Source organism: Protopterus annectens, chromosome 1.part1 (genome assembly GCF_019279795.1).
Source record: "Protopterus annectens isolate FY-2018-M chromosome 1.part1, PAN1.0, whole genome shotgun sequence".
Taxonomy (NCBI): domain Eukaryota; kingdom Metazoa; phylum Chordata; order Ceratodontiformes; family Protopteridae; genus Protopterus; species Protopterus annectens.
Genome location: NC_056726.1, coordinates 959,779,888 through 959,803,870, shown reverse-complemented (window position 1 = coordinate 959,803,870; position 23,983 = coordinate 959,779,888). Strand labels below are relative to the sequence as shown.

Here is a 23,983-nt window from a genome sequence, read left to right as displayed (position 1 = left end):
AGAAATTGGCAGGGAAATGAAGAATAAGAAGGCATAAAGCCTGTTCACTGCTTCATAAACATGAAATTAAAGTTGACAACTTTAAATGACTATCCATTTGGCTCGAAATTTTCAACATACTTTAATGTTTTATTTTTTAAGTTTCTATGTCAAGCAGGGAATGTGACTTTACAAAAGGGAATGTCAAGTCTTTCTGGCTCAAAAATAAACTAGATCTAGGCCAAAACAACTAACTTATTTATAACAGACCGATGAAACAGTACTACTCTAAATTCAATTAACAAGCATGCTATGACTTTTCATGTCTGGCAGTGATAACTCTGCATACAAATACAAAAGCAAAAATGCTTGACAGGGTGGGTTTTATTGGGCCTGTGATGTTGAGCCTTTCCACCGCTGGAAGGACCAATAGTCTCTCCACCCACCCTTCAGGGCATTACTGCACTTTTTATTTGTATTTGTTTACCCCCCCCCCCCCACTAATTATATATATCAACTCCAAGAGCGCACTACAGTGGGGAAAAAGGGCACATCTCCCAAACCTCACTGTACTGTGAGCTCAGTCAAAATGGTAGACAAACTAAATTGTTGATCATGTGGTCTCAAACATGTTGATTTCAACAATTTAGTCTGTCGACCAACTGAAGCAGACCTATGATATCAAATTAATATTCTGATGGAGAACAAGGTATTGTTATGCATTTTTCCCATTTCCTAAAATTCTTTTAAGTTACAAACAGAATATTTTAGACTTAGTTTTAGAGAATATTTATCACTTTCATTAAGTGCTTTGTTTTATCCGAGCTGGTGGTGCTGCGGTAGCATTGTTGCCTCACAGTAAGACGCTGACCGGTTCGACTCTCAGAGCGTCTTCTGCGTGGAGACATGCGTGAATGGGCGTACCTTCGTTGAAGGTTGTGCGTTAGGGCTGGCAACTCAGCACGTAAAAATCAACTGCCAATCATTAGCGGACCGGAGTTCCCCTGTGGCGACCCCTAGCTGGGAAAAGCCTAAAGACACATTAGGTGCTTTGTTTTACGTATGCCAAAAATATGAGCAATGTTTAACTCAGAAATTGCAACTGCCATATCAACAGTCTTAAAGTTTAAAAACAAGCATGCTAGTTTACCCGTGTTTGCATTCTTCTGACCAGGTTGCCCCAATAATACACATGGGCCAGGATTCAGAGACAGTCTCTCTGCCTATGCTAACTGGTTAATGCTGACTGGTCAATTAGCACACTGGAGAGACACTGCGATTCAGAGACATTGTAAAGCTGCACAGAAAAACACTTCATTAGTGGCTCATTACCACGTCTCTGAATCGAACATTGTACTGTCAAGTCCTTCTATTAAGCAGGCCATACACTGAGGAAGCACAGGCACCCGCCCACACACACACAGACATTCTCTCCACTCCCCCAAACACACCTAACCACTCAAGCATTTAGAAACAACCCCCTGCACACTCATGCTTACAGAAACACACACACACACCTAACTTTCCATAATATGACCACACGTACATATACACTCATTCAGCTGCACTCCTGTTCCTACAGATATACATAAACACAGCTCTGCAGCACACAACCACAGTACCACAACATTTAGCTTTGGCACAATTATTCCCATAGGAATTCATGGATAAATGTCATCAAAACACAGTGATCACTTTTTCCTTTGAGAGAAAGAAAATCATTCTGCTGAGTTAGTCTGAATCCGCTGACATTTCCTGGGGCAAGCATATGGATAATTAGCATTAACATGTGACTTCCCCAGCAAGATCACAGCAATCACTATGGCCCCTGAAAGGGGGAAACCATAGTGGGAGACTGGTCTCTGAACTGGAAATGCTATTTACAATGCATCATGGTAAGTCTTTCTGAATCCCAGGGAGGATTTCCTTATGCAAAGAAGACAGAGTAAGTTACCCCTCAGGGTTTCTCAGTATGCAAACTGGAAATGAGTGGTGCTGTGTTATACTCCCTCAATACAACACATGTAAAAAAATAGTTAAAAATATTCAAACCCTACAATGAAAGGTGACTCCAAAAAAAGGGTGTGATAGGGCCATTTAGGATAGAGCTGGAACATGAACTCTTCAGTTCATACGTTTGGTGACTCACGGATGGCATGTTAAAGATAAAGGATTAAACACACACACACATATATATATATATATATATATAGATATAGATATATATATAGATATAGATATATATATGTATAGATATAGATATATATATATATATATTACGGCCTTAAAGGATTAAAAGACATGCTACGAAAGTGGAAAGTCAAAAGAAGGCAGTGTTTCCGTCTGTGATGCACCAGAATCTACAGGACGATAATGTTTCTGAAGTGTGCCATAGGAAACATGAGTAGGGTGTGTCTGCAGGAAATCACTGCAAAGCACCATTTCTTACTTTCAGAAAGTTAAAAAATGCGAAGCATTTCAGAGCAGTACTCCATCAGACTGAGCACATGCTAATATTTCCCAAGTACAGAAAATGGCAGAGAGGAAATACACATTCTGGAACCAAATCAGCCAGCTGATTTTGTACAGCATAACCCGTTCTTCAGTGGAAAGAGTATTGACTAGTACTTCTACGGTATTACACTGGGTTGAAATGGCTAAGCTTAAAATGCCCTCCAGGTTGATAGCCTAGTAATCTAGGATTTGGCAGGTATGCAGCAGCAAACCACAGGACATCAAATTCATTGTTAAAAATGAGCATGAAAATGTCTTCCATTACATTGCTTAAAATTAATTTACGCAGTTCTGGATTTGATGTTTTATCACCTGGTACTGCAGGTACAGCAAGACAACAGTTAAAGAAAAAATTCAAAAATAGTTTTATTGTAATACACAATTTCAAAATGTTTTTTTCTCATATACTTTTAAGAAACAACATTGGGAACGATGCTGTTATTACACCTTGAAATAAGTTGTACAACAGTCATGTAAGATGCAGTTATCATTACACCTTAAAATACACTGTAGAATAACAGTCATATTCAAAATCTATACCAGACCTGCCCACTTCTCAGTGAGCATCAGATCATGTCTGATTATAAGCACAATATCAATGTTTTTGCGCATTCACATCCTGTCTTTTGTATGCAGTCTTTTTGCAGAATTTAGATCTCTCACAATTTTTAGCCTAGAGATTCTTTTTCGCTTTGGTTTGTACTTCTTAACAAGGTTGTATTCAACAAATTCGACCTCTGCATGCAAAGTGGAGACATCAACTCTCAAAAGAAAGGAAAAGAACTGAAGAACAAACAAGTAGCTATCAGAAAAATTAGATTCGTTACACTTCGTCAAGTGCTTGCAGTGGCTAAAAGAAAGAAAGAAAAAGAATAAATAGGCAAAAATACTGTGGAATACTTTTCTCCAATACACTTGGTGTTACATTACTCTCTAGCCATAAGGGCAAATATTTAAAATGTACAGTTTCTGTCTTAATATACTGAACAACAGTTTTACTTAAAGTAAGAAGATATAATACTAAATGATATGTAATGAGTAGTACAGTTGCAAAACAGCATATTCTAATAAATATGTGAGCCAGCATATCAACTTTATTGTAAAAAAGCATATTCTAATAAATATGTGAGCCAGCATACCAACTTTAAACAGTGAAATTCATATTCAATTTGACTCCAAGCTGTATATTAGCAGGATAATTTGTGTAACTTGTGATCATTCAAAAACAAAAATGGCTATTTCTAAGGCTTGCTTTAGAAGTCATCCATCTGAACATACCTGTACACATTGTACCTTAACACTAGTCTGAATGCCTTACAACAATTCAGGATGATGCTATCTTCAAGGCCTACAGAGTGTCAGTAAAACTAACAAACCCTTTTAGAGGTATCCTGTCAGCTGCTCAAATGTCCCAAAAGTGTGGTTAACTGAAGCAGATGGCCTTTAAGGTGATATGATGCTCTGTATCAGCAGTGATAACATATCTTCATGTGACTGTCAGATCATGCCAAGCAAGGCTCGTCCATTAAATTTTCTGAAATGGATATCAAAACTGCTTCTGCACCTAGGAACTAAACATGCCATTTTTTTACTTAAAGCTTGCACCAGTAGATTCAATACTCAAAGGAAATTCCATGGAGTTTAATCTTTGAAAGGAAACCATTTGTACAAGAATGAATCTCTAATGCTTTACTACCAATGGGCTTTAGCTTCATAGAAAAAAAAGAAGAAATAGTTTTTTTCCCGTCCCCTGAAGCTGCAAGATTATATCATGACAGGATGAGTAAATTAACATTTGTAACATCTGGCTATTCCGACATGCAGGAGAGGAACAAACTGCGGGACTGCTAAGTTTCATACAAACTAAATGTATTAGACAAAAAGGTACACAAACTCACATACAAAACTTTACACTGGGACTGAATTTTAACGAGGTACATAAAATCAACACAGTGACTCGCTACACTGTAGATTTTTTTAAAACATGTATTATGTGAAAAGCTTCTCCACATTTGGTGGTGTTAACTGGACAAGTACAAGTACTAATTTTATAACTTATCAATTGCTGTTTCTATAAAAAAAAAATCACAATTGGTGGTTTCTACCTATGTGCCACATTGATGTAAAGTTCTTTTGATTTTCAGTATGTCTCAATGGCTATACTGGTGTAGAGTCAGTGTACCGAAGTAAGTGGGGTCCATGGGGGCAGAACCCCCTGCATGCTGGGTGAGGGCGCTTGCACCCTCCAAAACACTTTTTTTTATCTACTTGAAGCTTTGACCAGTCTGTTTCATCTAATGGAAGCTTCAGTCAATTATGTCTCATTTGGACATAGCAGAACCATATAAAACTAATAATTTATGACTGTACAAAAACTCTACTGCGAAAGTACAAAATGAAAAACATTATGTACTTACCATACCATTCGATGTGTGTTGTCCATCTCAGACTTTACTCTCACTGATGAGACCCTTAGGGTTGTCTCTGTCTCGAACATTTCAAAAGTTCGAGGCCTTCAGCAAAGCTCGTGGACATCATTCCTTACCCATAATACAACTCCCTAACTTCCTCATATCTTGTTTGCCTCTAATACTCATATAGAGATGACTTCTTTAATATAGACAACTTAAATATTATTGCTGAGGCTATAGAGTCCTATAATACCCAATTAGTATTACTCGGTGTCCCAGGAGTATAGGCAGGGGTTATGGAGGGTGGGATGTGAGAATAAGGGTCGCGATGGACGACACACATAGAATGTTATGGTAAGTACAAAACGTTTTTATGTGATGTCAATCTTGCCTTTATTCTCACTGATGAGACCCCGTCCCAAGCAACCTGACGCTTGGGTGGATCATAGGAGAATATTCCTCAGAAAGTACAGTTGTGTACACTTATCATAAATGTAGATGTTTGAGTGTATTCACTGTTGCAGTCATCACACTTGGGTTATCTGCCTGCAGGTAAGCCCTCAGTCAGGCAAAATACCAGAGACTTAGTATTTCTGCGTCGGATGTTGTCGCTTCTTCCATGACGTCAGGTCGTCAGGGGTATAAAAACAAGCAGCCGATGCCATTACATCAGTTTTTCTTGCCCCAAATATCAGGACCCCCAAAATAAGGAGCGAGGAAATAATGTGGAAAACACCACCAGTAAAAAGTAAATACCCATACCAGTAGGAATAGCCATAGAGAGGGGAGACAAGAGATAGATAAAACCAGGGGGATGGAGGGATACCAGGACTACAACAGTGAATACACTCGAACATCTACATTTATGGCAAGTGTACACAACTGTACTATGTTCTTCGTGTTTCACTGTTGCAGTCATCACACTTGGGTTGAATCCCAAAGCTGAGGAAGGGTGGAGGCAGTCAAGAAGAGTTAGGGTTGGCTAGTAGGCCTTGCAAGACTGCTGTAGCAAATCCAGCCCTGGATTTGGAAAAGATATCCAGGTAGTAATGCTTGGTGAAAGTAAGTACAGAACTCCAGGTAGCAGCTTCCAGTATGTCCCTGTCTGGGACTCCACTGAGAAATGCTGTAGAGGTAAATGTAGCCCTAGTGGAATGTATTTTGACCCCCTGAGGGGTTGGTTTTTCATGGTGCTTTTAGCAGAAATGGATGCAGAGTGCTATCCGTTTGGAAATTGTTTGTTTTGAAATAGTCTTGCCCTCTGCCTCTGTTGCAAAGCTAACTAGCAGCTGGTCAGATTTTCTGAAAGGCTTAGTCCTATCAAGGTAGAACTTGAGCCGTCTGTGCACGTCCAAAGAGTACAGGATCCTTTCCCCTTTATTCTGAGGATTAGGGAAGAAAGTAGGCAAATGGATGGATTGGTTGAGAGCCACACTGGACACCACTTTAAGCATAAAGGAAGGGTTAGTCCTGAGGGAAACCCTGTCAGCATGGAAAATAATGAAGGGTTCCACAGCCATCAGTGCTTGTAACTCAGACACTCTTTTAGCTGAAGTGATGGCTAAAAGCAATGCTGTTTTCCAGGAGAGGAATTTTAACAATTCTGAAGCAGCAGGTTCAAAAGGGGGAAGCATGAGCTTTTCCAGTACAATGTTAAAGTCCCAAGAAGGGGTGGGTGCTCTCCTTGGTGGCCTTAAGTTGTTTGCCCCTCTCAGGAACTGTTTGATGAGAGGGTGAGAGAAAAGGGGTGGCTCAGTACTGTAATGAGCCAACATGGCAGAGGCATGGATCTTAATGGAGGAGAAGGATAGGCCTCTGTGGAGTAGATCTGCTAGGTAATCCAGGATTAGAAGTACGGAGGGCAGTGCTGTGTCCTTTCCTTTAGACTGAATCCAAGAACAATACATTTTCCACTTTTCAGCATAGGATTTCCTAGCACTGGGCCTTCTGGCTTCAAGGATGACATCCAGCACCAGTTTGCTTAGGGTTGCTGGTGTAGTATCTAAGGAATAAAGCAAACTGCAAGACTTTGGGTTTGCAATTGTGGATGCAAAATCTGTCCCTCCTTCTACTCCAGACTTTTCCTGGTATCCAGGAAAGAGGGCTTTTGGCACCCCAGCACTACTAGGTTATACCTCATACAATGCTTTTCGGCCCCAAAACTTGGACCGAACAACAAAAGGAGGGGGAGTATCAATATTCGTCAAAGATACCCACACCTCCAGGTTGGTGGCACAGCAAGAAGCATCAGAGACTACCCATGTGCAATTAACAGTGGATAAAACTGCCTTCCAGTTTATAGCCTGCTACAGACCACCCTCCCAAACCCAGGAACCCCACTCGACCTTCCTGAGAATACTGGAAAATATGAAGGTCTCCCCAAACACCATTATATTGGGCAACTTCAACTACCCAAACAGAGACTGGGAGCATTACTCTAACTCCAACACCCTAGCCCAAAGGTTCCTAGAATTTATAAACTCAAATGCTTTGGAACAACTTGTTACCACTCCCACAAGAGGGAAAAACACACTGGACCTGATCATCACCAACATGGGGACTCTATGCTCCAGACCAGAAGTGTATCCCTCACTGGTAAGATCAGACCATAAACTAATCTCACTGGATATTCACATCCCGACCCCATTCCCTGCCCAGAAAACCACAGTGAAAAACTTCTCTAAAGCAAATTTCACACTCCTCAAAACCGAGGTGGAATCCTTCAAAGCCCCCAGGCCTGTGGAAAATATGGCCCAGACCACAGAATCCTTTATAAACGCATTCTATGAACACCTTCAGGAATGCATGGATCATGCAATCCCAAATAAAACCAAGACCCAATCCTCCAAAGGCAGACGTCCTGTCTGGTGGACCCCTGCCATAAACAAACTATACAATAGGAGGAGGAAACTACTACATGATAGAGCAAAATCCCAAAAAGGGAAGGCATCTTTGATCAGTATTAGCAAAAAACTACGGGCACTCATAAAATCGTCTAAGGCCAGCTTCGAGAGAAAAATTGCACAGGACACTAAGGATAATCACAAGGCTTTCTTTAGTTATGTTAGAAACCTGGGTGGGAATTCCCAGATATGCTCGGAATTAGTCCAAAATGACAAAAAAAACACCGAACCCACAGACATTGCCAACATCCTAGCTGACAGGTTCAGCGCAAACTTCTCCCACCAAAAGGGCAAATATCTATCCCAGCATTGTGCTGCCCCCCTGACATCTCAGATGCTCAGGTAAGAGCAGCCCTCTCCAAAGCAAAAAACACAGCATCAATAGGACCAGACGGTGTCCCGGGCTGTGTCCTACATGAACTCCAAGAAGAGCTAAACCCAAACATAAAACTATCGTTCAATCTCAGCCTTACTACAGGATATGTACCCAAAGAGTGGCGTACAGCAACAGTGGTCCCTCTCCACAAAGGTGGTGCCTCAATGGATCCTGGAAACTATCGCCCCATAAGCCTGACTAGCTTGGTCTGCAAGGCTATGGAAAGGATCATCTAGCTTGGTCTGCAAGGCTATGGAAAGGATCATCATAGACCTCATAAATAAAGATATTGGGGACCTACAGACACTGGATCCTACCCAGTTCGGCTTTGTTAGGGGCAGATCCTGCCTCTTAAACCTGATCGATTTCTATGAAACAGTCACCAAGGCCATTGACGAGGGGAAGGTGGTCCACACAGCCTACCTGGACCTCGCAAAAGCCTTCGATACAATACCCCATTCGGGCATTATAGATAAGCTCACCAGCTTAAATATAAATCCCTATGTCACTAGATGGGTTGCAAACTGGCTCAAGGACAGAACTCACATGGTTAGAATTGCTGGAGCCATGTCAGACTCCAAACCAGTTACAAGTGGCATCCCACAAGGCTCAGTCCTGGGACCTCTCTTGTTCGATATATATTTCTCGGAGGTACAGACCAACATGGAAGGACTGTGGCTGACCAAGTTCCCAGATGACTGCAAACTGGGCGCCATAATTGACTCTCCAGCTGACACAAGCATCCTCCAAAAGGGCCTCATAGAAACAGACAACTGGTGCCAGAGCCATGGCCTCAAGCTAAACACCAAAAAGTGTATAGTCATAGGTGGTAATCCATTAAGTACAGAAGAAGTAATTAGGGACCTGGGGACCCAAATTGACAGCAAGCTCTCATTTGACAACCACATGGCCAAAGTGGTTAGAAAAACATTTTATATAGCCCACTTAAACATGAAGGGATTCACATCTAGATCAGGGGAGGTCATCGTGCCTCTTTACTCATCCCACATCAGGCCCATAATTGAGTACAATGCCCCTTTTGGGATGTACCTTACCAGACACCTGCAGCAACTGGAAAGACCCCAAAAGTACCTCACCAAGAGGATCAAAGGGCTCAAACAGATGCCATATGCTGCCCGGTTAAAGAAACTCCAGCTCTACTCAGTGGCATACCGCCTGCTCAGAGGCGATCTGTCCCTGACGTATAAAGCCATGTCCAACCCGGAATAAATGGACATGCTGCACCTCAGAAAATCCAAATCCCATCGAGCTATGCGCTTGAGAGCCTTGAACCTCAGCACTGAAATAAATAGGACATGCTGGAGGGACAGATTTATAACCCAGAGGCTCCCTTCACTCCGGAATAAAATCTCAGTCCAGGTTAGGCAAAGTTCCTCATTGACTCTCTTCAAGAGGAATCTTGATGAATGGAAGGGAGATCGTAGGTTTACCCCGGGTATCACTTCTGTGTCACTGTTAGACAGAGGCACAGTATACTAACCTCGAAAAAGGGCATAGCAAAATTAATTTAAAATGGGTGGCGAAAGCCAAACACACTCTGGCTAGGCTTATAAATGCCCTAGGGCAGATAGCCTAGTATAAACCCTATGAATCCTTGGCCCCCCTGTTTTACGGGAACAGGCTGAATAGCTCTGATATTGAGCACGGAAAGTACTTGGTTTTGAGCCTCTGCCCACTGGTTTGGAGGAAAGTCTGGAAACCCACTTGCGGTTGGCAGTGACTGGAAATAAAATTTGTACCCCTGGGATACAATGTTGAGGACCCATCGGTCCTGAGTAATGGACATCCACTTTTTTGCATAAAGGGCTTGTTTTCCTCTAGGGGCACAAGAAATTGGGCAGGGGTGGGAAGTAGAGTTGAGAAGTCATTGTGAGCTTTTTCCACAAGGAGGTGGCTTACCATTCCCTGCTTTAGGGGTGGGGGCACTCCATTGCTTAGATCTTTGCATACCCTGAGACTGCAGTCTGGGTAGTCTGTTTCCCCTGGGTCTTGTTTGGGAAGGCTTGGAGGGGGCTGGAAAGGACCAGTGTTCTGAAGGGACATGCCTACTGAATCTAGGTGTTGCACTTGTAGGAATTCTTTAACAGTTTTTTAAGAACTACTACTGCTTTGGTGCCAAAAAAACAGTCCTTATTCAAAGGAGCGTCTAGTAATTTTTGACATGATTTGGCAAAGTCTGCTCCTTCAGCCAAGCAGGTCTTCTCAGTACAGAGCCAGTAACTGCTGCCCTGCAAGATGCTTCTAGGGCATCAAAGCCACATTGCAAAGTATGCTTACTAACTTGGTTTGCAGAGTGCATAAGCTCCTGCAATTCTTTATTTTCTGCACAATCTGTAATGGTTACCACTTTTTGTTTAAGAAGGTCCATAACATGATGATGGTATTTCAGCATGTGAAACTGGCAATTCAATGCCCTGATAGCAAGAGTTGCAGATGTATACACCTTCTTAACCCACCTGTCCAAATTTCTGGAATCCCTGTCCGAAGGGGTAGGATTTTTGGCTGTAGTAGCCTTAATACCTTTAGGTTCCTGGGAAATGATCTCTGGATCAGCAGTCGGATTCTTGAAAAGAAACTTGTGAGAATCAGGTACCCTGTAGTACGTGTCTGGTTTCCTAGGGGCCGGAGGTAAAGTGTCTGGAGTAAGACTGGATTCCATGAAAACATCATCCACTACATCCAGGACAGGGGGTACAGCTAAGGGCCTGTGCTGAGGCAACTCTAAAAATTCTCTGAGTCTCTTTTTGGACTGAGGATAGTCTTGGTATTCCTAATGGAAATGCTCCCTTAAGGTATGCAAGGATTCACCAAAAGAAAAATCCTCTGGAGGGGAGGCAGAGGGAATGGATTCCTCTGCATCTGAATCCTCATAGGTGGATAAGGGCATGTCTTCATAATCAGAAAGAACAGAGTCTTTGGACTCCTGGTCTGTAGAACCTGTAGGGGACTGGGTTCTTGGTCACTTAGCAGGGGAAGGCAGGCTTCCCCTAATCAGCATAATAAGATCTTCAGCCATTCTAAGCATTTGTTTTAGAGGCATGGGTACCTGAGCATGTACTTTGGTCATCAGTTTTCTAGGCATAGTGCGTACTCTGGGCCTAAGAAACTCTGTAGTTTTAGTTAAAAATGAAGTCGTCAGTTTGAGTCGAATATCGGTAGGATTAAAAACTCCCTCAGAAGCTGGTGCCTGCACAGCGGCTCCAGACTCATCTAAGGTAGAGACATCCGCTGGCTCCATAGTCGAAGAAGCATCTCGCGGCATACCGGACCCCGAATGGGTCTCAGCACAGGCTTGCGAATCCACAGAAGTGGGCATCAGGGGCTGCAAAGGCACATCACTGAGTACCGGCTGACTGGTGACTAGCCTAACGGAAGCATCGTCGGCAGTTTTGGACCAATGCGGTCTGTCTCTGTCTTTATCTTTACGTTTTTTCAGAATATCAGTAGTCGGATGGCTTACTGAAGCCAATTCGGAATACGGTGATCGAGAGCAAAAGAATTTAGCAACAAATATAGCCCGATGACGAATGGTTCAGACATTAAACAATGCACAAAACTGACAGCGAGGGACATTGTGGTCTGGGCCTAAACAGGTGACGCAATAAGAATGAAAATCTCTGTGAGGTATTTGCTTTCCACAGGTAAGGCAATTGTTAACTTTTACTGACATCAGTTTAGAGCAAGAAAAAAGGATCCCCAATGGGGTACTTAGCTTTAGAAGACTCAACTCGACAACGAAAAATTCAGGTAGCGGCCGACCAGCACTTGTGAACTGCTTCTGCTTCGGACTCCTACTCAACAAGAAAGACTGATGTAATGGCACCGGCTGCCTGTTTTTATACCCCTGACGTCATGGAAGAAGCGACAGCATCCGACGCAGAAATACTAAGTCTTTGGTATTCTGTCCGACTGAGGGCTACCTGCAGGCAGATAACTCAAGTGTGATGACTGCAACAGTGAAACACGAAGAACATCCATAGAACCAAAAGAAGCTCTAACCCTAAAGGCCAAATTCACTTTATAATGAGTAATAAAGGCATGAGGTTTCACCCATGTCGCTGCAGCACAGATATTATCTAGAGGTAACCTAGCTTGAAAGGCTGCACATGTGGCTACCGACCTAGCTGAATGAGCTTAAACAGGATTAGAAAGAGTTTTGTTCTTAGAATTGTAAATGTAGGAAAGACATAGTGAAAGCCATTTGGATAAGGTTACTTTGGACACTGGTTGTTTTTTTCTAATATCAGAATAAGAGATAGAGCTGATCTGACTTTCTGATTTCAGAAGTTCTATGCAAGTATAAACGTAACTATCTATGAACGTCCAGAAGATGCACATTCTCCTTTATTTTGGAAGTTTAGGAATAAAAATGGCAGCTCAACAGATTGATTGAGGTTACTTTCCGATACAACCTTGGGTAGAAATAAGGGGTTAGTGCATAAAGAAAATCTGTCCTTATGAAAAACTAGGTATAGGGGCTTGGCAGACAAAGATTGTAATTCCAAAACTCTCCTAGCCGAAGTAATAGTCGCTAAGAAGAGCGTTTTCCAGGAGAGAGACTTCAAACCACATGTAGCAGATGGTTCAAAGGGAAGACGGATAATATCTGACAAAACGAAATTCAGATCCCAGTGAGGTGGATGGGTTTTTACATGGAGGTCTTACCACTGTAGTTCCTTTTTGGAATGCCTTGCAAAGTTTGTTTGACATGATTCCTGAGCAGCGGTTCCAAAAATTTGCAAGCTGGAGGACCCCTTTTGATAAAGGAAATAATTTTGCGGACTCAACACTCAAATGCTTAGTGAAGGTGGTACCTTTAGAAAAGTATCGTTCCTTGAAGTGCAAAAGTTAACAACAGAAGTTAATATGGTAATATATGAGTTACAACTTAGTGATGATTTGAGTGTTGAGTTCTTTAACTATATGACAGTGCCATGTCCAAGGATCCCTCAAATTTATGGTGTTCCTAAAATACATAATCTTATTAATCCACCACTGAGACCTATAGTGTCAGGGGGTGGATGGATAACGGAGCCTATTTCGAAGTATCTACAAAGTATATTAGGAAAACATATGGAAAAGTGCTCCACTGTATTAAAGGATACTAATGATTTTTTAGATAGTTTGTATAATTGGCACCAATGCTATGACTTTAAAGGGTATATTATGGTATCTCTTGACATTACCTCACTAATCACAGTTATACCTAATGATTATGGAGTTAATGCTATACGTAATTTTTTAAACAATGAAGTAAAAATGTATGGAAGAGAAATTGAAAATATTTGCACGCTTCTTGAAGCAGTATTAACGCATAATGTCTTTATTTTCGACGGGGAACCATTCCTGCAACTTACTGGTGTAGCGATGGGTACGCCCGTTGCCAACACATATGCAAATTTGGTTTTATATGAATGGGAAAAGGGTATAATATTAGATAAAGAAAACCAAATGAATAAGAAAGTATTGTTCTACAAAAGATTTGTAGATGATTGTTTCTTGATATGGGATGGTACCCTGTTAGAACTTGAACATTATATACAGTATTTGAATGCATCCACTGAATTTCTAAAATTTAAGATGGAGGCATCACATCAAGATATAAAATATTTGGATGTACATTTATTTAAAAACGGAAATAGGTTAGAGTCTATGGTGTATAGGAAGGAAGTGGATTCCCTGAGGTACATAAATAGGAGTAGTATGCATGCTCCACATACTTTTAAAGGAATAGTGAAGGCACAACTAATAAGAATGAGTAAACTAAACACAGTTGATAATAATTTTATAGAACAAGCTAGAATTATGCTGCAGGAGTTTCAAAGAAGTGGTTATTCAGAACAAATTGTCAATAGGGTTTTTGAGGAGGTGCTGGAAGAAAGGAGTGACAAATATAAACCCATCTTAAGAGGGGGGTTAGAGAAGGATGAAAGAGATACATGTAAGGATGGCAAAATAGTTAGATACCTCACTACGTATAATTTAAATACAAATACTGTACGTAAAATAATAGAGAAAAATTGGCCTATTTTATTAGCTATGCCTGAAATAAGGACTATAGTTGGTGACAAACCAAGTTATGCCTACAGAAATTTGGAAACATTAAAACAAAAGCTTTGTTATAAAGACTTTAAATTAAAATCTGAAATAGTGGGGTATGCAGCAGGAACAAGAAAATGTTATAACTGCTCCTGCTGTAATGACCTATATGAGGGTGATAGCTTATTCAATCACCCCATAACGGGAGAAGTTTATGTTTCAAAAGTTTTGACATCTTGTAATGTGATGCAAGTGGTCTATTTGGCTACCTGCACATCTTGTGTATCATTTTATGTAGGCAAGATGACTAGAAAGCTGAAAGAAAGGATTGTAGAACATAAATCGGAAATAAGAAGGAAAGTAGAAACAAATGCCCTGAGTAAGCATATTTTGGATAAGGGTGAACAACATAAATTTAAATTTAGGGCATTAGATATAGTACAAATGAGTATAAGGAAAGGTGATATGAACAATCTGTTGGAGTTAAAAGAATATGAATGGATCATTAGACTACAGGCCGATACGAGTCCTGGCTTGAATAATACTGTTAGTTTAAAACCAGTGTTAATGAAAAGACGAAGGGAGAAGATATAGTTTAGTTTTATAATATGGTAGGTGAGAGTGAGAGTGTGTGTGTGTGTATTAATATGCATTCTATATGTACATATTGTGTGCATTATTATATGTATTTATGTATGTAATACGCCTTGAAATAATATAAATGCATAGTTTTATGTAATAATTGTTTTAAATATATATTTAAGGAGTATTATATTATAGACTATATTTTATTTAAAAGGTCCCTTTAAGTTTTGATTGTTAATTAGTGTGATAGGTAGACTGAAGCATGTGACTTATTTGTACCTCCTATTTAAATACTGAATACATTTAATTGATTTGTACTGATGAAGGGTGTAGACCCGAAAGCTTTGCAATAAAGTGTTTGGTGTGAGTCGTTGGATATATTGAGCAGTGACACCATTGTTTTTTGGTTAGATGAGACCACAGACTAATCAGTCTGGATATTCACATTCCGCCCCCACCCCCAATCAAGGAAACCATTGTGAAAAACTTTTCAAAAGCAAACTTCACGTTACTTAAGACCAAGGTGGAAAGGTTCACAGCCCCCATGCTAAAGGACAACGCTGTCCAAGCTGCTGAATTCCATACAAAGGCACTTTATGGGCACCTGCAAGAATGCATGGATCGTGCTATCCCAAGCAAAACCAAGACTCACTCCTCCAAGAAAAGGAAACCAGTCTGGTAGACCCCTGACATAAATAAGCTATACAATAGAAGGAAGAAACTAGTACAGAAAAGAGTAAAATCTCAAGAAGGAAAGACATCCATCAGTATCAGCAAGAAACTACGATCCCTCATAAAATCATCCAAGGCTAGCTTTAAAAGAAAAATTGCCAAGAACTCCAAAGATAACCACAAAGTGTTCTTTAGCTATGTCAAGAACCTAAGTGGAAACTCTTAGATCTGCTCTGAGTTAGTGCAGAATGGCACAAAATACACTAAACCGACTGATATTGCCAACATTCTGGCAGACAGGTTTAGTGCAAACTTTAGCCCACCCTCTCACCCCCTAAAGGGCCCATAACCATACCAGAAGAATGTAGAGCCCCGGCAATCACTGACACGCAGGTTAAAACAGCCCTATCCAAAGCCAAAAACACAGCTTCAATGGGACTGGACGGTGTCCCAGGTTGTCTCTTACACGAGCTCTGAAATGAACTAACCCCTCACCTAAACACACTGTTCAAACTCAGCCTCTCTACAGGCTACGTACCCATAGAGTGGCGCACAGCAACAGTTATCCCGCTCCAAAAAGGTGGAGCCATAACTGACCCCGGGAACTATCGCCCTATAAGCCTGACTAGCCTGGTCTGCAAGGCCCATCATCATGGAACTCATTAAGAGACATTGGAACCTATAAACATTGGACCCTACCCAGTTTGGCTTTGTTAAGGGCAGATCATGCCTCCTAAATCTGGTGGACTTCTTTGAGACAGTTACCAAGACTTTAGACCAGGGAAAGGAGGTCCGCACAGCCTACCTAGACCTCGTAAAGGCTTTTGCGACACCATTCCCCATTCTGTTATTACAGACAAGCTCACCAGCCTGAACATAAACCCCTACGTCACGAGATGGGTTGACAACTGGCTCACGGATAGAACCCACATGGTGAGAGTTGCAGGCTCTAGGTCCGACTCTAAACCGGTTACAAGTGGCGTCCCCCAGGGCTCAGTCCTGGGACCCCTCCTGTTCGGTATACACTTCTCAGAGGTACAAGCAAGCACAGGAGGACTATGACTGGCCAAGTTCGCAGACGACTGCAAACTGGGGGCCATAATTAACTCTCAGGCTGACACAGACAGCCTCCAGAAGGGTCTCACTGAAGGATACCTGGTGTCAAAATCATGGCATCAAGCAAAATACCAAAAAGTACATAGTCATCCCCTTTGAAAAAACAAAGTACCCACGAACTACCACATACGTGGTAGTCCCCTAAATACAGAAAATGTAATAAGGGATCTGGGGACCCAAGTAGATATTAATCTCTCTTTTGATAATCATATTGCCAAGGTGGTTAGAAAAGTTTTCTATGTGGCCCACCTAATCACAAAAGGGTTCGCATCTAGAACAAAAGAGGTTATTGTGCCCCTCTACTCATCACTCATCAGACCCATCATAAAGTACAATGCCCCATTTGGGATGTACCTTACAAGACACCTGCAACAGCTGGAAAGACCACAGAAGTACCTAACCAAGAGGATTACTGGCCTCAAACAGATGCCCTATGCAGCCCGACTGAAGAAATTCCAGCTGTACTCGGTTACATACCACTTACTCAGAGGTGATCTCTGCCTGACATACAAGGTCATGACCAACCCAGAATTGATTGACATGCTACACCTAAAAAAAAAAATCCTCAAGAGCCACATGCTCTAGGGATCATCACAACAATAAATAGGACGTGTTGGAGGGATAGATTCCTGTCCCAGAGACTCCACATGCTTTGGAACACGTTTCCAATCTACATTAGGCAGAGCCCCTCACTAACACTGTTCAAGAGAAACCTTGACGAGTGGATGGGCAACAGAAAATTTACCCCGTGGATCATTGCAGTGGCTCTGCTGGACAGAGGCACAGGGAACTAATGGCTCTGTTGGACAGAGGCACAGGGAACTAATCTAAGGGGGCGGTGAAAGCCAACACATTCTGGCTAGGGTTATAGATGCCCTTGAGCAGATAGCCTAGTACTTACCTATGAACCTATCCTTTGTACCGGACATTTATTGCTGGAATCTTTGGTTTTGTCAAGGCTAAAGTTCATTTGTGATGTTTGTGTTGGAGGATAAGGTGCTATTTGGTCGGGTACCTGTTAGACAGCAAACTCAATCTGAAGGGAGAAGGGAAACAGGGGCATTATGGGTAAGGGGAGGAGCATGGAGCTCAGAGCCGTAGCTGGAAAATTGTGGCCGTGTTGGATCCGATATGGATCCGAGGACCCACAGGTTGAAGACAAATGAAGTAGAACTACTCAGATGGAACGTTATGGTGAGTACATAACTTCTTTTTTAAGCTTAGTTATGAATTAAAAACCTCCCTAGACAGCCTCCATGCAGCCATCGCAGTGTCCTATTACTTGGCTATTTCTCCCCAGTTGCCATAAACATTGTTCAAAACTCTGTGTGCATACTGTTTACTGCTTTACTTCTACAATAACTACAGCTATTTGGATTTCATGTAAAACTTTTACTTCAAATTTTATAGTACAAACACTGATAGACACAAAAAGTCTCAAAAAGCATTATAAATTCTGTGACTTTCAAACTCAGTCACTGAAACAGCACTGAAACACACATTCAAAGAAAATGCATCTGGCCAGTGGTGGATGAAGTTTACCTTTGGACTGTTTTTGAGTCACAGGGCTACTTTGCAACATTTTTCCAGTAAGCAATGAAACAAACCATATGAACCAATAAGAACATTCCAACCATAAAAAGGCCACTCAAACTTCTGTCATTACGATCCACCAATATCAGTCAATATGCACAATCTCTGCAGAAGTAAAAGCCACCTGAATAATTCCACCTTAAACAGATCTGTAAGTAATGAAAAGTTTGCTGCTAGCAAACAACTGTATATTTCAGTGTTTCATCTACAAATTCAGTGCATGCTGACCTTGAAGAATAAATTGCCTACTATGTTACAGTAAAAAAATTGTTAGCTGGTAATATCGCATAGATGGCAAACTGAAAACAGGTCGAAAGTTACAAGGCATCTCATCTAAAGGAGGACATAAAATCAGGACTACAGCATCCCACCCTGAAATGCAACACAGTATCAACAATCCATCTACATGGTGTGGGAGTAGAACCCACAGCCTTCTGCATCAAAATGCAAATATGCTACGTGTTGTGCTAGCAGGGTTGGTCTTTTATGCGGAACAGAGTTCCACATTAAAGAACTGAGCTCACTCAGTAGCTCTGCACTAAACACGGAGCTTCTCGTGTTTAATGTATTGCAGTTCCACATTCAACACAAGTAGCTCCGTGTTTAGCTATTTTTGATTGGCCCGTATACCGGCATATGGGCCAATCAAAAATCGCTAAACACGGAGCTTCTCGTGTTTAATGCGGAACACAAAAAAAAAAAAAAAAAAAAACCAAAGCGGAGGCTGGCCGAGATTTAAACCGGCAGGGCGGGACTCGGGATCAGGCTGCTGATCTCGGGACAGTCCTGCCCAAATAGGGATGTCTGGCAACCCTGTGTGCTAGTAACACTGCTTTGAAATTCTATACCAAAAGGGTGATACCATTTGCTAGCTAGCTAAACAAAAGAGCTGCACTTTGTGAAAAGACTTAGCATGAGCAGCAGTAAACTTGTATTCCCTTGAAGTTAACAATTCTTTGAAATGAACTTGAAACTAAATTCTTTGAAAAATGCAGCTTCGTAGCTGGCGGTAGAGGGGCTTCAGGCTCATACTTCCTGTAACTAAAGTACTGGGTTTGAGCCTAACCAAACTACTAACCAGCTGCTAACCCTAGGTATGGCATTTCACTCACACACCTGAATCTCAAGAAATCTGAACAAAACCTACAACAAATAGGGACAGATTATAAGTATTGGTCTTATGAACTTAGAAAATTGGTAGAATAACAGAATTTCTGTTAGTATGCACTTCTGTAATCTGATTCAAAAGGATATGAAAAACTGATATGCGAGTCATTACTTACCAACTTAAGTCCTTTTCTGAGGAACAGACGAAAACATGAGGCAAAAATAAGGACATTCTGCAAAAACCTGGGACATTTAAGGGATATACTTCCTACCTCTTACACGCAAACACACACACACACACACACACACACACACACACACACACACACACACACACACACATGCTGTGGACAAAGTCACAGACAATGGAGGAACACAGTCCCAAATGTAGGAACACCTGTTAAATATTGCTCTTACAGACTTAAAAAGTTAATAGAAAAGTAAGTTCTGTATTACTATTAATTTTCTGAAGGATATGAACTCTAAAGCTGCCAGGGATTTACCAGAAAAAGCACAATTTTATGAGAAACAGACAAAAAAATTATGAGGCAAAAATCTGGACATTCTGTGAAAACCTGCATAGTTGAGGGCTATACTACAGACCTCTTAAACACACACACATACACCTGTCTCCTCCTTACGCACACACACCTCTCTCCCTCTTACTTGCACATACACACTCACGCAAACACACAAGGCCACGTGTTCTGGACAAAGCCTCAAATAATGGGGAAACATAGTCCCAAATATAGGAACACCTGTTAAATACTGCTCTTACAGACTAAAAAGTTGATAGAAAAACAAGTTTTGCATTACTATGAATTTTCTGAAGGAAATGAACTCTATAAAGCTGAAATGTCTGCCATTATTTTCTGACATCAGTGCTCAATGACTTGCCAGGGATTTACCAGAAAAAGCACAATTTTATGAGAAACGGACAAAAAAAATATGAGGCAAAAATCTGGAGTGTCTGCAAAAACCTGTACAGCTGAGGGCTACACTATGAACCTCAAACACACATACACACTTCTCTCCTTACACACATACCTCTCTCCCTCTTACTTACACATACACACAGACACACACAAGACCATGTGCTCTGGAGAAAGCCACAAATAATGGGAGAACATAGTCCCAGAAATAGGAGCACCTGCTAAATATTGCTTTTACAGACTTACAAAGTTGACAGAAAAACAAATGTTACATTACTATGAATTTTCTGAAGAATATGAACTCTACAGCTGAATGTCTGCCATTATTTTCTTACTTCAGTGTTGAATGATTTGCCAGAAAAAGTAAAATTTTATGAGAAACACACGCACACATAAGGCCATGTGGAGAACATAATCTGAAAAATAACACCACCTTTTCAATATTGCTCTTACAGACTGACAAAGTTGATAGGTTTTGTATTGCTAAGGATACAAACTATTTTCTGGCTTCAGTGCTCAATAACTTGTCAGGGATTTGCCAGAAAAATTCAGTTTTATGAGAGGTACACCAAAACTATGGGGGATATGAAACAGCTTAACAAAAAAAAACTTAAAATATCTTGTCTCGTTCAGCTCTGCAGAAGGAATCCAACCAGCATCACACAGCTACGATAACTGACTTGGGGGAAAGTAACAGTTTGTTGAACTTTCCCTCCAAGTTGCAACTGCAACAACTGCCAGATAGAAAAGATAGCGACTATGGCGCTATTGGGCAAGCAATCACTTATTCTGTGTCAGCCACAAATGTGTAAGCTAATAGTTATTACTACCCTGATTAAAAATGCAGGAAAAACAGCTGGTTACCCGCGAATGCAGAAGACACAGAAGAGAAGTGTATTTGTGTTTTTCTCTTTTTAACAGTCACTCTGCACAATAATAAAGTGGAACTCCGCAGACCCCTAGAATTCATCATATGGACTCCTAGGGGTCCACGGACCACAGTTTCGGAATCGCTGTTCCAGAGCCATTTTCTCCTATATGAAAATTTGAAATTGCTGCCAAATTAACTCCTAACAGTGGCAGCCAAGGCACCTTCATTGAAAAGTTTTGCCAAACATTCTAGAACAGAATGTATGGGTGCAGTAAAAGAGTCTATGTGATTATTGCTGGCCTATGCAGCAAATCTCTTCCATTTACCTCTGTACAGCTTTCGTGTAGATGACTTATGGGAACATAGCAAAATATGTTTAACTGGAAAGGAAAGAAGAGGAAACCTGGTGATCGGGGAGCTGGGGCAGTCAAGCTGTTAGCTTGAAGCTGTCCAGGTTGGGGTGAACCATTCCTGACGGGTGAGTCAGAAGGTCCGGAACAGGGTCCAGAATCCATGGTTTGTCCCATACATGTGGCTGAAGAAAGGGGAAACAGATTTGTCGAGGCCAACAGGGGGCAATCAAGATTACTGTTGTCTCCAACAAACTTGCTTTCTGTAAAAATCTGGGAATTACAGGGATTAGTGGAAAGGCATAAGGAAGACCCAAGGGCCAATTGTGAACAAGTGCATCCCTTGGTGACTCCCCTGCAAGGGGGATTAGGGCAAAGTAGTTGCTGCATTTAGTATTGGTGGACAATGCAATGAGGTCGCAGCAAGGCTGGCCCCATTTTCAGAAGACTTCTTCCGTACCTTTCTGATTGAGGGACCACTCATGCGGCCATAAAATGGCTCTGCTCAATTTGTCTGCAATTACGATGGATTTCCCTGGGATGTGCTTTGCTATTAGAAAGCAGTTGGAAGCCGTTGCCCATTGCCAGACCCTCAGGGCTTCTTGCCAAAGGAGACAAGAGCTGATCCCCCTTGTTTATGTACCAGACCGCACACATCTTGTCTGACTGGATTGCTATCATTCCCATAGGGAGAGAGTCTTGAAAAGCTTGCAGCACCAAAAGCACCTCCCTCATCTCCAGGATGTTTAAGTGCAAATGAGCCTCATGTTGTTGCTAGATACCTTGAACAGTCTTCACTAGATACTGCCCCCCCCCCACACCCTATCTGGGAGGTGTCCGTGGTCATCTTGGCCTGGGGATAAGGAGGAATGAAGTGACGGTCTTGTGATACTAAGGGAGAGTGAATCCACCACTGGAGATCCTTTTGGCAGAAATTGGTTATGATTTTGTGCGACATTGGAAGTTCCAAAATTGACCAGTGTGTGGAAAGTAACCACTGAAGTATTCTCATATGGAGCAAGCTAGGGGAATGAGTATGACTGAAGCAGCCATACTCCCAAGTACCTGGAGAGCTAGTTTTGCAGAATCTCGTTTCTTCCTGATTAGCAGTCTTACATAATGGCAAAGATAGTCTACTCTGTCATGTGGAAGTTTTGCTATTAATGTAGTTGTGTTTATCTCTGCTCCTATGAAGATATACTAAATTACAGCAGATTTTTTGTAATTTATGGTATTACTTAGGGAAGAACAGAGCTGATGAGTCTAGTCCCTGGCTTGCAGCAGAAGATGCCTGGGCGAGGCAGTTATGACCCAGTTGTCCCGATATGGAAACACCCGGAATCCTCGGCATCTCAGGTAAGCCGCCACTACTGCCATGCATTTGGTAAACACTCTGGGGGCTGTAGTGAAACCAAAGGGCAGAGCTCAAAACTGGAAGTGACTAGCTCCTAGCCAGAAGCGCAAGTACCTTCTGAACCATCTTTCCATTTGTATATGGTAGTACGCATCCTGAAGGTCTATACAGCATATCCAGTTGTCTCTTTCCAGAAATGAAAGTATCGACTGTAGTGCCACCATTCAGAACTTGGTCTTTTTCATAGATTTGTTCAGACTGCTGAGAACCAAGATGGGTCTCCAGTTCCCTGTTTTCTTTGGAACTAAAACATATCTTGAGTAAGTTCCAAATCCTCTCTGGTCTGCGGGTACTTCTTGGATGACTCTTTTGCTTAACAACTTTTGAATTTCTAATGTTGCTTATTCCTTCTGACTGGCAGGAACATCTGGAACCGACTTCTTTACGGGAATGGGGAAGGAGAAAGGAATGATGCATCCTCTGGATATTATGTCCTGCACCCATTTTTTTGTTTATCTTTTGGCAGGTTTTGCCGTGCAGATACAATCAACCCCTGACTGCCTCAAGAGGAGAGCAGCTGGGCACTCCTTCAGGAGCGCTGAAAAGGTCTACCAAAGAAAGACTCTCTGGAGCCCTGGTTCTGCGGGCCTCCCCTGCCGTGAGAGAGGCATCTTCCATTACTGTTCCCCCCTCTGCCTCTAGGGGAACTTTCACCTTGTGTGTCTTGGAAAGACCTTTGCGACTTCCTGAACCACATTTTTCCTCTACCCCTTTGACCTTTCAGAAAGGGTCTGGTAGATGTGGAAAAATGCACTCCAATGGCAGACAAGGTCTTGCCTTCCTGTTCACACCTGGTAAGCATCTCTTTAACTTTAGGCCCAAAAAGAGAAGAGTCATCAAATGGGGTGTTAATGAAAGAAGACTTGAAGGGCTCTGAAATCGCAAAGGCGCATCCAGGCCTGGCTCCTGAGAGAGATGCCTGAACCCACCGCCCTACTTGTTCCATCTACTACATACAATATGAGCCTCATGGAAGACTTGATGATTGAAATGAGGGTAGAGAGCTGAGTGTTGACTTTATCTGTAGCCACATCAGCTACAGCTCCTTGGAGGGAGTCTGACAGTTCCTTCAAGAGGTCCTTTTGTAACCTTCTAAAGTA

General features: G+C 41.7%; 1 protein-coding gene across 3 annotated transcripts in view; it reads right to left on the bottom strand.

Moving 5' to 3' along the window:
* Positions 1 to 2,834: 2,834 nt before the first annotated feature.
* TAF1B (TATA-box binding protein associated factor, RNA polymerase I subunit B) overlaps positions 2,835 to 23,983 on the bottom strand; it is a 1,822,186-nt gene continuing 1,801,037 nt past the window's right edge. For all 3 annotated transcript variants that reach the window (XM_044079209.1, XM_044079201.1, XM_044079215.1), the window contains one exon: positions 2,835 to 3,343. In XM_044079209.1, the coding sequence (XP_043935144.1) occupies positions 3,106 to 3,343 (238 nt within the window). In that variant the 3' untranslated portion in view covers positions 2,835 to 3,105. The remainder of the gene's footprint in view (positions 3,344 to 23,983) is intronic.